The 15,568-nt window shown below is 35.7% G+C and overlaps 1 protein-coding gene and 1 pseudogene across 1 annotated transcript; one reads left to right on the top strand and one right to left on the bottom strand.

Moving 5' to 3' along the window:
* LOC149045662 (DDB1- and CUL4-associated factor 1-like) overlaps positions 1 to 15,568 on the top strand; it is a 413,926-nt pseudogene that overhangs the window by 308,835 nt on the left and 89,523 nt on the right.
* LOC113682597 (low-density lipoprotein receptor-related protein 5-like) lies at positions 11,726 to 14,515 on the bottom strand. Its single transcript, XM_089207818.1, has 3 exons — positions 14,458 to 14,515; positions 13,550 to 13,660; positions 11,726 to 11,904 (listed from the first exon to the last, which is right to left on the bottom strand). The coding sequence occupies exons 1-3, from the start codon at positions 14,513 to 14,515 to the stop codon at positions 11,726 to 11,728; spliced, it is 348 nt and encodes a 115-aa protein (XP_089063944.1).

Here is a 15,568-nt window from a genome sequence, read left to right as displayed (position 1 = left end):
TTCACTACCAGATAGTCGCAGTGACAACATCGGCAGGAAAAAAAACAATAGTTGTTCATCTAAATGGTGCTTTCACTCCGATGACAAACCGTGACCTTTCTTTCGTCTTAAGATACCACTCCCTTGAAAATATATGGAGGATTAAGGGTAGGAAGGAAATCCATATGAACCAAATCAAGTTCTGGCTTTTTCATTACAAAATGACAAAAGCAGTTTTCCAAATTTTGCTCTGATAGAAAAATATGGAATGGTTCCTCGAAAGGACCTTTCATCTCACGAGAACCACCTGCATGTTGATTTTCCTGCCTATTGTTGGACTAAGGAACACAAAAACTCGTCGGCATAGCGTAAATAGACGAATTAGATAGACAACCACGCATAAGTACCACATTCTTAAAAAACCCCAGGACTAAGTAGCCTCGCTTTGATACAGCTTAACTCAGTCCGACCGAATAGTCAGGCATTCTCGCATTTGGCGTAGTACTTATCCAAAACTTGATAAGCGGGGTAAAGAAATAGAGTGTGGAGGACCACGTAAAACTGTTTATACAAAGTTGAAAGATCGTCTTCATAAAGAACACAGCCTATATTTTACTATTTCATTTTCGAATTTAAATCAGATTATGAGCCGCACAACTTCGATAAACATCTAGCTTCACGTCTTACTCTTCGAGAATTAAAAGAGAAACATTACGAACCGTCCAGTTTGAGTTTCTTCGTACACACGAAACAGAAAAGAGATATACAAATCAGTAAAAAAAAAAAGGTGTACAAAGCAGCAAAAGACTGGACCTAAACTCGACTTTGAATTTATAGTGACACTATGTCAAAAGCAAAGAAAAGAAAGTTTGAACTTACCTACGACAGGTGTGTCCATCATATTCATAGTTGTACAGGAATAAGAAAAAAAGAATAGATAAATAGAAAAACAGTAAACTAACTGAAACGGGATTCCTACCAATTTATTCAAAATCCGAGAAAAAGCGAGAGTGAAATCTTCTTGAACGCATCAGACTGTACCACCCACCTCGAGAAATAAAGGAGAAACATGACGAACCGTCGAGTTTAGATAGCTTATTTTGTACAAAGCATCTTAAGACTGGACATCAGCTTGACTTCGAAATTATACAAACATTGATAAAAACATATAAAAGAAAACTGGCACTTACGCCTTCCTAATCATTCCATCGTGTAGATGAAAATACAGGAAAGGAGACAAAAAGAATGAATAAATAAACAAAACAACCAAAAAAACAAACAAACTAAGGCAGAAATAATTCCTTCAAATATATATTCAAAATACGAGGAAAAGGAGAATGAAATCGTCTTGGAATCTTAGACTGTACCACCCACTTCGAGAAAAAAAAATGACGAATATCAAGTTTTACTAACTTTGCATGCACAAAAATGAAATAAAACGCCTTGACATTTAATCCAACTCATTGGATTCATCCCAAAGGGCTCAACATAATTTTATTGCAGAGAAGGCTGAAATGCGTTTGAGTCAGTCAAACGGATATTGATCATAAAGATCAAATGAATCAATTCTGTATCCAAACTGGTCCTTCTCCCACACCAGGCCTGGATTCAAATTGTGCTGTCTATAAGATAACGCTTGTGGTCGAATATTAACCCGGACTTCTTAGACAGTGAGACTCAAAAGTAGGGGAAAAAGAGAAATACTTTATTTACTTACGTTCTGTAGTCCAACGCAGATTTAAAAGGGGGAATAGATGAGGAGAAATATTTTGACAAGTTACTCTTTGCTTAAGAATATATTTTATATTATTGCTTGCTTAATATTTTCGCCTGATTCAGAACCATAACAATAACAAAGACACTAGCAACACGCAACGAGGTGCACAAGCAGGTCGTCAATTGTCACTGTCGCTTGAGAAAACGAATCCATAATTCAACCGTTAACAAAAAAACCAAAATAAAAAAAATGTGGTCATTTGATTGTATTTTGCCCACCAAAAAAAAAAGCTGCTGCCAAAGGACACTTTTTGGATTAGTCATTGTGCAAACTAAAACAATTTTAATATTTTATGACATGCTGAGTACACTTACAACAAAGAAGGGAAAAGATATCATTATCGAGTAGTCCTTAAAGAGAATCTAGCATGTATTTATCAACACGACTAGCATTTAGGCGAGCTGTAAGAAGAAGAATTTCCCAAGGAGGCTAATTAATGCGAAAGAGGTACTAAACTAAGCGAAGGACTCCACTAAGCGAATAGTTTGATGAAACTGACCTAAAGGATAATCTAACTACTCGTAGCGTCCTATTGTATGCCTACGAACTTTTAAGGAATCAAAGTGCTTGCATTAAAAATTGTATTATTCCTTGATGTCCAGGGGGTCGAAAGTGTATCTAGAATAATCATTATGGGAGAAATTTAAAGAATGTTTTTGGAGGTCTTAGGAACGACGAGCTACCATTTGCGGAATACCAGAAATAAAGGCTGATAGTAATTTACAATTAATTTAGTGTCAGGATGGGGAATATACTGATCCCATTTCCAAAAAGTTTATCTTAATACCATCTCCACCCAGTGTTGTCCCGATTCAAGTGACACAGTTCTTATCAGTCCCATTTCCTCGACCACTAAAAGGGAGTTACTCCACTAAACGCATTTGGGCGTGTACTCAGGCGCTCGTAACGGGGAGTTCTGATCACTATCTACACACAATTTTCACTCTAATTAACACCATAACAAAATTCTCGAACGTGATTGGTTATCGCCAGTCCGATCTAAGCACTAACAGCTCAGTGGGCACGTCATGCCTGTGTAAGTGGACAATAAGCGATGTTGTCGCGCATTTCGCCGAGTTAATTGTTGTTTTTTTAATGACAACGTACAACTGATGCTTATTTTCCCTATCAAATTTTGTCATCGTTCTGACTAATTGAAAACAGGAGTTCAAGTCGTCCAATTCTATCTATAATCATACTCGTAATTAACAAATCCGACTCCCGCTGCGCGGTCTTCCGATTCTGATAATAACTCGTATGATTACAGACCGAATTGGACTCCACTCAGTCCTATTACCATTATTTATTGCTCATGTATGAATTACATAAGGCAAGTTAAAAACGTGTGGAAGGTATGTGGAAGAGTTATCACTTCCACACAGCAGAGTAACTTCACATATTTTTCTAGTAGTTCTTGAACGCTTGATGTGAAATACTTGCACTCACACTTGTTCCTTACATTCTTGACAGCGATTTGAAAATGAACCGACCCTACTACGGAGCGCCTGAGTAAAAAGTGTTACCGATCTAAGTTCGTTTTGATGATTAACGTAGAAACCGCTTACCCCCTTGATATATCCGGTAAGATTGAGGGAGAAAAAGGAAATAAAGAAGCAGAATTAGTATTTTATGATTACAGCTGACTTCAAAACATTTTTGGCATGTACAAACGTTAGAATGTCTGTGATTCGCGTAAATAAATAAAATGGTGGGTACTTACAGCCTGGAGATTAATTTCATTTTGGAAAATAGAGAGTAATAATGATAAAAGAAAATATTGTTAGTCTTGAATTCAAAAGCTTATGAACTAATATATTTTTCTAACTACCGCTTTATCTAAATTTTAACGTATGAAAGTTCCATGCGCACCATTTAGAACAACACGGTCTATTCTTAGAGTTACCTAATTTTCTGCATTTCAGAAATTCGCTATGTTGCCTTAATAAAGGTGCCAATAGTTTTATTGATTGGGAAAAACTTTAAAATGATTCATTAATGATAAAAATTTAACTGATAAGAACCATTGTAAGTATTACTACTCTATTATTAATCATAACATAGCTCAGTGACTTATCAGTCAAACATTGCATAGTGATTACTAAAACCTTTATTTAAAGACTTTATTGCAAAGAATTCCTTGATATGTTCAGCAACATTCTTTTGCTTCACTAAATATAATATCACAAGTGAAAAACGGTGCAGAAAGTCCATGAAATTCAATTTTATATTTATAAATTCAAATTTCTGAAAACACCACTCGGAGAAAAAATAAATTTAGTTGGATTGAGCTCAACTTACAGCAAGACTAAGTATGAAATAAAAATGAGTAGTGTAGTAGATGGGTTCTTTCACACTGATAAGTTTGTGTAGCGTAAGGTTTTTCAATTCAAATAATTAAAATGTATATATATCCAAGTTGAACTCTACGCAAATACTAACAAAATGCCTATTTCTATAGGTAATCACATGATTTCGAGTGCAATTTGGAATAAATAAGCACGAGTAAATTTTTTCAAATGCTAATAAAATTGCACGAGCCCGTAGGGCTAGTGCAATTTGTGGTCTTTGAAAAAATTAACAAGTGCTTGTTTATTCCAAATTGCACGAGAAAAATCATGTGATTACGCGTTAATAATATACATACGAGATGGTCTATCATAATTAAACATGAGCAAAGCGCGCGCATCAAGTGCAAAAAATAATTTATTCAAACCGTGCGTTCGGTCAAAACAACTGCGTACGATCAAAAAAATAATATGCAATGATATCTTCACATCTTTAAGGTGCAAAAAAGTTCAAAGTCCGGCTAAACAGTTCAAGGAATTGTTCAGTCTGTGACCGAATCACTTTCGATGAAATGGAATCGTTGTTTCCGAGGATTAACCATGTTTGTTTTAAATTTCGGCGTTGGATCGCTCGAGCAAAGTGTTAAGCTGGGTCGGCTCGTAATTTTCGATTTCCTCGGCAATTCCCTTCTCTAAACACCACTTTTTCCAAACGGACAACCAAAAAGCAGTGCTTTTTACAATGTTTTCGTTGCTTAAGCTGTTTTTCAGCTGCGGTGGCGAAAGAAAACCTATCTAAAACGCCGGCCATTGTTTCGCTCGCAAATTTTCAAATTTTCAAATTTTGTTGCGACATCCAAGGCTCGCATTTGATTGGCTATCTACGAGTTTCTTTGATTATTGGCCAATCAGAATGTCTGATTTGTTTATTTCTTTGCACTGAATTAACCCTCTTCTACACTGAATTAACTCTCTTCTGCACTGAATTACCTGAAAACTGCATTTGTTGTAACCAATCAAAACTGAGTAATTTTTCCATGTATATTATTATAGATAAAATTGAATTGGAGCTGAACAGCAAGATCAACGAGTGGATAAACGTACAAAGCACAATAAATAGATACTTACAACCTGTTGAGAATCAGGTAAAATGAAAGAAAAGATACAAAAAGTAAATTAATGCTCTCTTGCCTTATGATTTTAGCGTGGTACGCTACGATCTGCCCTAATTAGATTACTATCAGGTGATTTTTTTTCCCTTTTTTACTACAATCTTACTCGACGATACGAGCGGAGAAATCATTGACCATGATTGTCAGTGAAGATGTCTAACCTGGTTTAATTGGATCGCCTTCATGACATTTGTTTATTTATTCATTACTTTCGTTTTAGTTTTTACGGTCTAGTTGGATTACACTTAGGCTGGGGTGTTTTTTGCTTTTTTGGTTTTGTTTTTGATTTTACAGTGTTTACTCTCGATTAATTATCTCCTTCATTTGGTACTAAGTTGTAATACACCTGCTCCTTAAAAGATGAAAATTATGAAATAAACCGTTAGCTATTTTCTTATTTCTAAAGTGATAAAGGACTTATAGGTTTGTTTGTTTGATTGTATGTTTTCTATTGGGGGGGGGGGGAGGGAGGAGAGAGAGGGGAAAGATTTAAGTGGCGATCTCTTTAAGAGCATTTCACATCGGAAAAAAGTTTTGCCTCAAACTTTCCCCATTAAAACCTTGAATTGAGCTGACCAGCAAGACCGACGAATGGATAATTTTTTCACAATTTTGATCGTCAAATGAGTCGTCTAAATAATCTCCATATCTAAATGAGTGAACATATCACTTTTCGTGAGGGAACCGGGAAAGCTGCGTTACGGTCTAGTTTTTACCATCCGTCGTGATGTGAGAAAGAGGAAACCATGAACCCTTAGTTTCATTGAGGAGGCCTGGATCTGCAGAACAGGCGCAATTTTTCAGCGTTTTTCGGTCAAGCGCGAGGCGAGCGCGAGAGCGAGTCACGCGCGAGAGGAGGAGTGAAAAATAAAACCACTAAAAAACACCTAAGTGAATAGCAAGGTAGGTTATGATTAGAATTAAAATACTTAAAAATATGTCAGAATCATTGAAAAAAAAAAAAGAATCCGGTCTCAGGGATGGAATGGAACACCCTCAAGTAAAATGTAACTTATTGTTGCTTATTGTTCTTGTAACTTCCAAGCTAACTCCAACAAAATTACTCAGCGGCCAGAAATTTATATGACAAGTGACAAACATAACGTAAGATTAATCTAATTTTAACTACATATCAGTTTAAAAAACAATGATAAGTATTCAAATTGGATTTTATGCAAATACTAGTCAAAGGCCTATTGTAAAAGAAATAGGATTGATCTTAAACAGCAAGATCAGGGAATGGATAAGCGTTTTTCGGTCAAACGGAGGTAAGCGGCAGGCGAGCTCGAGAGCGAGTCACGCGCGAGGGGAAGAGTGAAAAATAAAACCACGATAAAACACCTGTACTCCTATGCACACCAAGATAGAAAAACCACGAAAAACATTTTGGAAATAGTGAATAGCTAAGGAGGTTATGATTAGAATTCAAATACTTAAAAATATGTCAGAATCATTGAAAAAGAAAAAAAGGAACCCGGTCTCAGGGCCCTCTTCTATTTTTTTAATAACAAAATGGAACACCCTCCTGTAAAATGTAGCTTATTATTTCTTATAGTTCTTGTAGGTTCCAAGCTAGATCTAACAAAATTACTCAGCTGCCCGAAACTTATGTGACAAGTGACAAACACAACGTAAGATTAACTTAATTTTGATTACATATCAGTTTAAAAAAAAATGATAAGTATTCAAATTGGATTTTATGCAAATACTAGTCAAAGGCCTATTTTAAAAGAAATAGGATTGATCTTAAACAATAAGATCAGGGAATGGATAAACATACGTAGCGCAATAAATAGATACTTACAGTCTGTTGAGCATCAGTTGACATGAAATAAAGAAAACAACAACTGTTCAGTGAAGTGTTTTTAATAATTTTATCTTAGTAATCATTCACTTACATTCCCAGTGAAAAGGCCAGTAAAGCTGTATTCGTTCCGATTCGGATTATTATTAGGCAATATTTTCTACACCTTTTACTCTCGACTAACTCCGAGAAAAACCTCCTTATCTGACTGTTGATATGGTTACAAAAAAAGTTTGTTTTTATCATCCGTTTTGATATGAAGAAAGACAAGAAAGAGGAAACCATGAATCCTTAGTTTCATTGAGGAGGCCTGGATCTGCAGAACAGGCGCAATTTTTCACTGTTTTTTTTTTTTGGTCAAACGGAGGCAAGCGCGCGGCGAGCGCGAGAGCGAGTCACGTGCGAGAGGAGGAGTGAAAAATGAAACCACGAAAAAAACCGATACCCCTATGCACACCAAGATAGAAAAACCACGAAAAACATTTTGAGAATAATGAATAGCTCAGGAGGTTATAATTAGAATTCAAATATTTAAAAAAATGTCAGAATCATTAAAAAAGAAAGGAATCCGGTCTTAGGTCCCCTTTCCTTTTTTTTTTTAATAACAAAATGGAACACCCTCGTGTAGAGAAAGAAAGAAGAAAGAAACAAGAGGAAACATGAACCCTTAGTTTCATTGAGGAGGCCTGAATCTGCAGAACAGGCGCAATTTTTCAGCGTTTTTCGGTTAAAAGGAGGCAAGCAGGAAGCGACCGTGAGGTGCGAGTCACGCTTGAGAGGAGGATTGGAAAAAAAAACACCTGTGCCCTGCAGAACAGGCGCAATTTATTGCCTTTTTCCGACAAACAGAGGCGAGTAGGAAGCGAGCACGAAGAGTGAGTCACGCACGGAAGGAGGAGTACAAAAAAAGAAAGGTAAAACCAGCTGTACTCTGTACCTACGCCAATTATTTAAGCTAATTTTTCCCCAAACACCGGCGGAGACTACAACAAACATTGTTTTATGTCGAGGTAACATTTTCTCCGAAGAAATGATGGTTACAAGTAAACATGTGCTTCTATGCGAGCGAAACCTATAGGAAGGTGATATATTTGAACGTAAATAAATCTTTACAGTTGTTTTGGGGTTTTCAAATGCGTATGCGAACAAGTTTTGTAAACCTAGTGCGTCGATAAGTGCATTTTACGCGATTTTTTCCTCTTTCGAAGTTATGCTGTTTGCCAATATACCAATAAAACTCACAACCAAAGACTCACACACTACAAAAAATCATTCTGCACTTTAGTTACATTAAATACCTTTCAACAAAAAAACGCCGATATTTTATTATGTTTAAATGGTGACGATAAACGAAGATATATGCATTCGATTAAATCAAATTGAATGAATAAAAAAAAGGGAATAAAATTTTAGTTGACTTATGCAAGCGGTCGAACCAAAAATGCTAAAGAGGGTTAATAAAAAATAATGGTTACTTACAGCCTTATTGTCACAAGGTCAGGTAAGATAATAAAAGAGAATAGAAAAGACAGTAAAATCATAAATCAGCAAAATTGTGTCTGAATTAATAATCGTTTTAGTTCAACAGTTCACAATTCGAATAGACGATTAAAATCATACTCACATGCTGTATTGAGCAGTAACCAGGGGCAGAAAAGTAAGAAAAAATGTTAGTTTAAGTGAGGAAAGAGTCATTTAAGAAAAAGAATGCACCCCTGTTCCCGAACAGAACAAAAGGAGATCACAACGTATCATTATCCTTAAGGGTAATTAGTTCTAAGCTTTCACTTACCGCCTGATGTATTTACATGTATTTGATCCACCGAAGGCGATATCGAGAGCAAAGAAAACGATAGGGATAAGCAGAACTCAAGTATTTTAAAACATTGTTTAGTTCACCTAACATTTACAGTTAATGTAGGCAATACTAACACACTTCCCATCAATCATCATATGGGACTGAAAGCTGACCTCGGTTAATCTTCATCAACTGTTTTCGAGATATGTCATCTATTTTCCTATTACAACGACTGGTATTAGAACATCAAATTCTCTTCCTCATCCTCTCATCCTGTATTTCGCTATAAAGGGGTACGTTTCTAAAGAAACTGTGGTGCTGCGTCGGTGGGAGAGTATAGCAGGTAATTTAGTGTTAAAAACTGGGTTGAAAACGTAAATTAGCCACCGTAAAGGGTAAAAAAGCTGATGTTTCAAGCGTTAGCCCTTCGTCTATCGCTCTGACGAAGGGCTAACGCTCGAAACGTCAGCTTTTTTACCCTTTACGGTGACTAATTTACGTTTTCAACCCAGTTGTTAACACAAAATTACCTGTATTTTGCTACTCATGCACGTTTGCGGTATTTAGGAATGTTATGGAAAGTGGAGCATAAACAGATATTATAACTAAATTATTAACTTCAGTAATCCAATCAAAAAGCACTTACACGCTGGTGTATTTCACAATGGCCGCACATGAGTAGAGAAAGCACAGAATGACAATTAAGTTAGGGAGATTAGATGAAAAATGAGTGGGCCAATAAATAAATTATGCATCGAAATAATTCGAAGCCTCAACATCCCCCACGGGGAACCCGTGGATCCGTTCAAATTTCAGCCTCCGGGGCCAAAATTGTATTTCAATACTCTACCCAAGTGCTGTACTTGATGGTCAACTTTTTTTGAAAAGGCAAAATGAGCGATCCTGACATTCTATACATTGCCAAGCCCTATAAGCTAGACGTGGTAGAACTTTTCTCCGGAGCCATTCGTACCCAAAAGTGAACTCTTTATCTTCAAACACCTCCACATTACAAGTTAAAACACTTGTATTCGACACCTCCGGTTCAAATTCCACCCCAACCAGGCGAAGCTCACATTCCTTAACCCTGGGCACGAACGACTGTTCCCCAACGGAGGAATGTTAAAGCTTTAAATTGATCGGCCCATTAATCAATAACTGAAAGAAAAGCGAAGCCATTTAGTATTGAAACGTTTTTAATGCAATGTGGTGTAATTGAAAAAAGAAAAGGAAGTACATTGTTTTTAAACGATTTTGATTTTCTTTCGGTGGAACAGAAGTATGGAGAAGTCTTTCTTCAAGACCTTTGCCGAAAGCAGGTTTCGTTAAGTTTAAGATGGTGACGCTTTGATATCTCCTTTGCAGAGAATAAGAATGAAAAAAAAAACTAAATCCTCAGCATTGAATGGACTCAAATCCACGCTAACTTGCACTCAAAGTTAAATATGATGCCACAAGATAAAGCTATTTTTCTAATTTTAACAATTATTTGTTGTTCAAAATAATGCAAAAGCAAAATTAAGTGAGTCCTGAAGGGAGGCTAAGGTAAAATTATTCATTAAGGTTTAAGATTCAGTGTGTGACCTTGAAACATGGGTTATTTTACAGGCCGAAACGCAAATCTCGACTTCTGAATGAAGTACAACGCCTCCTGATCTTTTTTTTTGTTATTATTAGTTTTCAGCTGGTAGAAAGGGTACAGAATGGGAGTGGTGCTTTTTGATAATGTGACAGGTTAGGAGTAACATCTTCATTAAGAAATTGAAGTAGCACTTACTTCCTGATGTTTCCGAAGTGCAGTCCATGAAAGACATAGAGAAAGGAAAGAAAAGAAAATCACCGGCCATCACATTCCCGTGTTAATAAAGCATAGAAAATTGGGAAGAGCAATGAGATATTTCCTATACAGTGCCAGAAATTTAATCAAAATATTTAAATGCTTTTCTTTTGGACATGCAGTTTTCATTATCATAGTGAATGATGCAGCTGAGTTAATCCTTCCTCGTGCTTTTTAAAAATTCCCGAAAGATCAATATAAACGCCCTGACAGCAAAGGTGTGCACTGTTTTATATTTCATTCTCCTCCTGAAAAGGAAGAGCTATTGTAAGTCGTGTTGCAAAAACTTGGTGACCTGTGAGCATATTGCTATCCTGCTCGCCAGGGCAAATAAAACAAATCCACTTTATACAAAAACATGGGGCCTCGCCATCATGATGGAAACGTGAAAGACATCAAACTATCCTCATATCAAAACTTACTGGGAAAACATAAAAACACATTGAATTATTTTTAGTAAATGATTTGTATACTAGTGACTGTCAACAGTAAGTTTCGATTAAAAAAAAAAAAACAAACTTTCTAAAAAATTTCTCGCCCGCAAGCATGAATACTTCAAACAGGTAGCTGCTACACTTCTCTTTGACAAAAGTGTGATTACCATTGCACTGAAATAATTACAGAAAAGTATAAATGACATAGAATACTGAAGTAAGTGATTAAATAAGCGAATACATTGTTGTGCACTTCAAAGTTAAGAAATTAATAAAATATCCAAAAGATTACTTACTTTGAGCTAAATTTCCATGAAAATGTTTCGTACATTGAGAGAAAAGAAAACAATCTCAAATTATGTAGTAACCAGGATTTGTTTATTGCATTTGCAGTTGAAAGAAAAAAACTAATAACAACACACAACTAACTAAACAATAAAAATGAAATGGAAACTGAAGAAAAACATACTAAATTGTCGATAGTAACAACAATAAGAACAAGCTTAATTTTGCCTACTCGGTCCATATTATAGTGAAAGTTATTAATTATTCGATTCATTGAAAAAGAGAGAAGGCGGAGAGACAGCTCCCAATATTTGTTTGTATCTCGACCTGATTACTACAGCACAACTTGAATAGTTAGCCATCAGCCCATAGGAAAGGCGACTGCACCATTTGGACAACGGTGACAGTAATAACAAACTTACGACACTGCTGTTCATCTGAACCATCACCACAGTTATCTCCCCAACGGCAACGTCTCCATTTATCAAGACACTTTCCATTAGCACAAGTGAACTCGTAGTGTGCACACTTTCCTGTATGATAATAAAAACAACTTAAATTCAAAGACAAAATATTGAGCCTGTGTGAAAATATTGAGCCTGTGTGAAAAGGAAAAGAACAAACAAAACCTAAAATAATCCTAACAATTTAGACATACTTCTTAGCTCTGAAGTAAAAAACTATAGGAGAGTAATTTTCATCTCCGAGGTTATGCCTTTGCCTCAAAATTCTCCCCTGCTGAATATGTTTGAACCGATAAGCAGACCAATAAGCAACTCGCAAGCTCTTGCTAACATAGATTCCCTTTCTAAATTTTAATCCCTGTCGTCTACGATAGGAGAAAGTTGCCGCTGACCCTTGGTCTCTCTGTGTCATTTTTTTCTTCTTTTGACTTTTATACTAATTTTGAAAAAAAAAAAAAAAAAGAGACGAGGACTCGACTTTATCCTTTTTTTGATAACATGAATATCCGTGAATTTCAGATGTCTTGACAGAAAGGCTTTGTAAATATATATGGAAATCGATGAACATGTCTGATAAGTTTCTTTCCTCCATATCTCATACAGCCTCCCTATCAAGCAGGAGGTGACCAGCTAACTTTGGTTTTTGTTCCGTTTTTGTCGTTTCAATCCGCCTCTTGAAATCATTTTTTAATACTTCAAAGATCCTCAATCTAAGATTTTCTATTGATAGTTACGTGTAAATCAAATAAATACAAGGGACGTGTACAAAATATACCATTCCTTCAATGCGGTTATCCAAGCAATATTACAAGGAAACACCACAAAGATAGATTTAGATTTATGATACTTACGGCCAGCTAATTGGCGCAGGTAAAACATGAAAGAAAAGGAAAAGTTACTCAATTGGTCTATTAGTATCATTACAATACCGTTAAGCTCTATGAAATTTTGGTTATGGCGCACTGGCGACAAAAGTTTACGCGTAAAAGAAAAATTTATTGACAAGCTCTACATTAGCCATTTAACAACCCTGTGTTGCGACCGTTCGTGTTTTCGCCTTTTCGCGGTCAATTAATACAGTCAATTAGGGCACTGCCGAGGGGTGCATGACTATATTTCTAGAAAAGCTTTTTTCAAATTAATATGCTAACGCTTGGGGAACTCAATATACTCGAGAAACCCCGAAGTGTTCATTCACTGCATGCATGTATAACAATGGTTGCTTTAAAAATTTATCATATTATTGCAAAGTACAAATCATCATTTCCGGTCTCCCAATTAATGCATTTGAATTTTTCCAACGATAAGGTACAAAAGGAGTTATCTCTTATATGAAATCGCCGCTATCTCATTCAGCTAGTTGCAGTTGATTTCATTCGATTTTAAAGTGACTTTGGCCATCACAAGAACCGTCTTCATGCCATTAAAGGTTTTTATCTAAATATGGCCCAATGTGACAGCATTCAAATAATAGCCAGTTTAGTTTTGTAAAACTACCTCTGCATATGATTTACGTCATAGCTTTATTTCGCTGTGTTGGAGGTTGTCTTGCAAATGAGGTGTTCTTGGAAAATATAGCTATTTTTTTCTATATTTTTGAAAAGAGAGCCAGCCTTCCAATTTAATATTACTTTTTGAGAATAGCATTTTTACGCTAAGCCCATATAAGGAATAAGAAGATGTACAGAAGTAGAAAATCAACCACAGTACTTACTGCATTGTTCGTCTGATCCATCACTACAGTCAGTGAGCCCATTGCAGCGGTAAGACGCACGGATACACTCTTCTTGATTTGCACAAGCAAACTGATCGTCTCGACAAGTTACTAGCAGATGATTAAAAGAAACACATGAACCATGACAAAACGTTGGCACTTCTTTTACATTTTTTACCAAAAATATGTAATGAATATTAAGGGCTTCCTCACGAATTGAGCAGCTTACCTTTAGTGATTGACCTTTTGTGACTGACATTTTGCAGTGACTTTTCATCAAAGACAAAGTTTGATAACTGTTAACGTACACTTTACATTTTTTTTTCAGTTTATCGTTATGATTTTATCGAATTCTGTATTTAATAATCTTTCCGTCGACTCATAGCTTCTGAAAGTTTACTTAAAAACAAAAAAAAAAAAACAAAAAACATCACACGTAATTCAGAAGTTCACTGATTCGCCAGTATGTGATGAGATTTACGTTAACAATCATTGTTATTGTTACCATCATTAAAAAGAAACATTTATTGTCCAATGAAATTTTCATGGAAACGTTTCAAGATGGTGAGTTTTTGATGAAATGTCGCAAATACCAGTAAGACACGCCTCAATCACGGCGAGCTTCTTACCTGAGATTAAATCTTTTCTCATAATTTTTTTTAAATTTAACGCCAGCATGAGATGTTGAATGCTTTATACTGGTTGTTACAAGTACTTAGCGTATCAGTTTTGTGAAAATTTGGAGTAACGGGTTAAGTCCTCCAAAGTCTCCTTCAGATACAGAAAAGGAATAGAGTTGGAATTTGTAATGCGTCTATCATGCTAAACTTCTTTTGGTTATAAGGTTTTATAGGGAATCACTCAGTTGACTAGAAGATAAGCATTACAAAATGGCAGCAGCAACGTACTCGCAGATGTGCAGGGGACGGCTACCAGCATGAGTAGTAGAACAACCTGGGGATTCATGACAATCTTTGTGGAAACAAAAAAAGGTAAAAAATAATCAAAATCGGATGTACTCAAATCGTTTCTTTTTTGGTAGGAAAGTAAGCAATCCGCTGATTGTTGTGCTGCTTAGTTAAGTTCTCCCACCAATAAAGGAATGATAGGCAGTCTGAGACTGCATGTGGCTACTGATATAGCTTCTGATACAGCATAGTGACCAATTGACTTTCAACCAATAATTCAAAGGTAACAAATAATCATATAAATAATAAAAATGATAGCAACAGTAATAATAATTCAAGGTAACAAATAATCATATAAATAATAACAATGATAGCAACAGTAATAATAATTCATAGAGGTCTAGCTCGAAAACCTAACGGTTCCTCCAGCGTCTAGGCTCCAAAAATGGTACAACTATGTTTATTTTGCCTGTTCATTATAATCATTTTTCTTATTTCATTGTAATTCCATTTTTTTTTGAGAAATAAAAACTTGTTGTTGTTGTAGTAGTAATTATAATAATGATAATGATGATAATGATGCTACTATGGTCACAAGCTACTGAGAAACGGTCAAAATTACGTTTGAAAACTTGTTGTGCAATTTGATATTTCACCAGAATGAAGATTAGAATGAAGATTGTATGTTGACATTAGCAACAATGAAATGTTCTGATATACACAGTGCAGCTCAAAGATAAGGGTACATTGTAGAGAAGTACCATGCGCACGTATCAAGCGACATACGTCGACATATTCGCATAAATACGCGTATTTCCTTCTCGTATGGGCCTTTGTTATTCATTGCTCTACCTGTGCTTTGAGTGGCATTGAGTTGTAGAAAAAAGAGATGGTACTGTAAAAGCGCCAGTTGCTAGTATGAAATGGCAAAGTTTATTCGAAAACGTCGTCAAAGTCTCTTATGATAAAAATACGACTGTTCTTTTTTTTTTCGTATTTTATTTTGTTGTATTGTAATTTCTGATCACTTACATCTGTGTAATAATATTGTGGCATTTCTAATAAATTTGCAAGGGAGCAAAAAAAGGAACACTTTACCTTTCTTGCACTT

Source organism: Pocillopora damicornis, chromosome 5, assembly GCF_964200805.1.
Source record: "Pocillopora damicornis chromosome 5, jaPocDami1.2, whole genome shotgun sequence".
Lineage (NCBI taxonomy): Eukaryota > Metazoa > Cnidaria > Anthozoa > Scleractinia > Pocilloporidae > Pocillopora > Pocillopora damicornis.
Note: the sequence above shows the minus strand (reverse complement) of the source record. Positions and strands in the feature narration are given on the sequence as shown.